This window comes from Otolemur garnettii, unplaced genomic scaffold (assembly GCF_000181295.1).
Source record: "Otolemur garnettii isolate 467f Iridium unplaced genomic scaffold, OtoGar3 scaffold00073, whole genome shotgun sequence".
Lineage (NCBI taxonomy): Eukaryota > Metazoa > Chordata > Mammalia > Primates > Galagidae > Otolemur > Otolemur garnettii.
The window spans coordinates 6,821,512-6,823,702 of NW_003852468.1; the positions used below are offsets into that span (position 1 = coordinate 6,821,512).

At 43.9% G+C, this 2,191-nt stretch overlaps 1 protein-coding gene across 2 annotated transcripts in view; it reads left to right on the forward strand.

Annotated features, from left to right (window-relative positions):
• The window catches only part of DENND2C (DENN domain containing 2C), a 38,852-nt gene that overhangs the window by 14,259 nt on the left and 22,402 nt on the right, over nucleotides 1-2,191 (forward strand). For both annotated transcript variants that reach the window (XM_012807667.1, XM_003793844.3), the window contains one exon: nucleotides 666-853. In XM_012807667.1, the coding sequence (XP_012663121.1) occupies nucleotides 666-853 (188 nt within the window). The remainder of the gene's footprint in view (nucleotides 1-665; nucleotides 854-2,191) is intronic.

Sequence of the window (2,191 nt, forward strand, 5' to 3'; positions counted from 1 at the left end):
TCATTGTTGTTTGGCGGGCCAGGTTGGATTCGAACCCGCCACCGTATGTGGCTGGCGCCTTAGCCACTTGAGCCACAGGTGCCGAGCCAGCCTCAATTCTTTTATTAGCTCTGCCCCACTTTGCCCCTTGATTTCCTGGCATTCCTGGCAGCGGCATCTGTGGTCTGTCAATCCAGTGCATTTTCCTGACATTTTCCGTTGCCTTGGTGTGATTCTGTGAAAGATTTGGGACATGGCATGTTAGTCCCACCATTAACAAGAGGTAGAGGGCACCTCTGAGCACTATCCCCCAGGTATGTCATAGCCCTAACAGGTATGTCTGTGTGACAGACATGGTTAGTCAGCATTCACCCAGCAAGACTGTAGGAAGATTAGTTCTGTATGAGTCATGACGCATAGGTGCTAGAGCAGCAGTTCTCAACCTGTGGGTCGTGACCCCTTTGTAACAATGAAAATACATCCTGCATATCAGATATTTACATTACAGTTCTTAACAGTAGCAAAATTACAGTTATGAAGTAGCAATGAAAATAATTTTATGGTTGGGGGTCACCAGACATGAGGAACTGTATTAAAGGATCATGGCATTAGGAAGGTTAAGAACCACTGTGCTAGAGGAATTTAGGGCTACAGAGAGAAAACATTGCTCCACGATTCCATTCCAGATCGCCACAAGCGCTTAGCACAACTGCAGCAGTCTTCCAAGAGGAATCCTCACTACCAGACCTTGGAGCGGGATCTCATTGAATTACAGGAGCAGCAGCTGTTTGAACTTTTTGTGGTGGTGTCTCTACAGAAGAAACCATCAGGAATAAGCTATATTCCCCAGATCATACAGCAATTCCCAAGCAAGGTAAATACCAGGAGGCCCATGGGCATTCAAGAATGTTCCTGTGTCCCCGTGTGAATGTATTTCCTATCTTCCTGTTTATTGTTATTCAACCAGCTTTCACTAATACTGTACTTGGGATAGGACCTAGTAAGTAACTTTGATGACATGCTGGGCATAAGCTGCAACCAAGGGAGAAAAACAGAACAAGCTCATTCTCCAAGTTAGTTTTTTGTTTTTGGCAGTTTTGGGCCGTGGCTGCCCCAGTGTATGGGGCCGGCGCCCTACTCCTTGAGCCACAGGCACCACCCTCTCCAAGTCAATTTTTTCTTTTTGGCTCGGCTATTTAATAATCTCTAGCAAGTTACAAAGCCTCAATTTTTTCATCTTTGAGGAGGGGAGTAATAAATGTGGCAGGCTAGGCATGGAGGTTCACATGTATAATCTCAGCACTTTGGCATGGCAAAGAGGGAGGATCACTTGAGGACAGGAGTTCAAGACTAGCTTGGGCAACATAGCAAGACCCCCATCTCTCCATTATTGAATTCATGAATGTATGAATAAATAAATAATTTCTTTTGGCCAGGCATGGTGGTGCCTGCCTATAGTCCTAGATACACAGGAGGCTGAGACAGGAAGATCACTTAGGCCCAGGAGTTCGAGGCTGTGTGAGCTATGAAAACACCAGGGTATTCCAACTTGGGTGACAGCAAGACCCTATCTCAAAAAAAAAAGAAAGAAAGAAACAGTATGAATTCTAGATCTAAAAAGAAAAAAGTGGCTGAATAGGGTAGTAGCAGTTTAGAGGGTGGACTCTGAGTCAACTCGTGGCATTGGCCACTTGTTAGCTCTGTGACCTCAGTTTCTTCATTCATAAAATGGGGATAATCATAATAGTATCCACCCCTTTGAATTGAAGTGAGGATTAAAAGAGCTAATTTGTATAAAACACTTGGAACAGTGTCTGACATATACTAAGTTCTATATAATATCAGCTATTATTAGTAAATTTAATGAGGTTATGTATATTAATGCAGTTTCTGGCCTAGTATGCATTGAGTAAATGATAGCTATTATTATTAACAATATTACTTGAGGCTGGGGGCCCATAGCACAGTGGTTACAGCACCAGCCACATACACCAAGGCTGGTGGGTTTGAACCTGGCCTGGGCCAGCTAAACAACAACAAATGCAACAAAAAATAGCCGGACATTGTGGTAGGTGCCTGTAGTTCCAGCTGCTTGGGAGGCTGAGGCAAGCAAATCACTTGAGCCCAAGAGTTTGAGGTTGCTATGAGCTGTGATGCCATAGCACTCTACCAAGGGCAAAATAATGAGACTCTCTCTCAAAAAAAAAAAAAA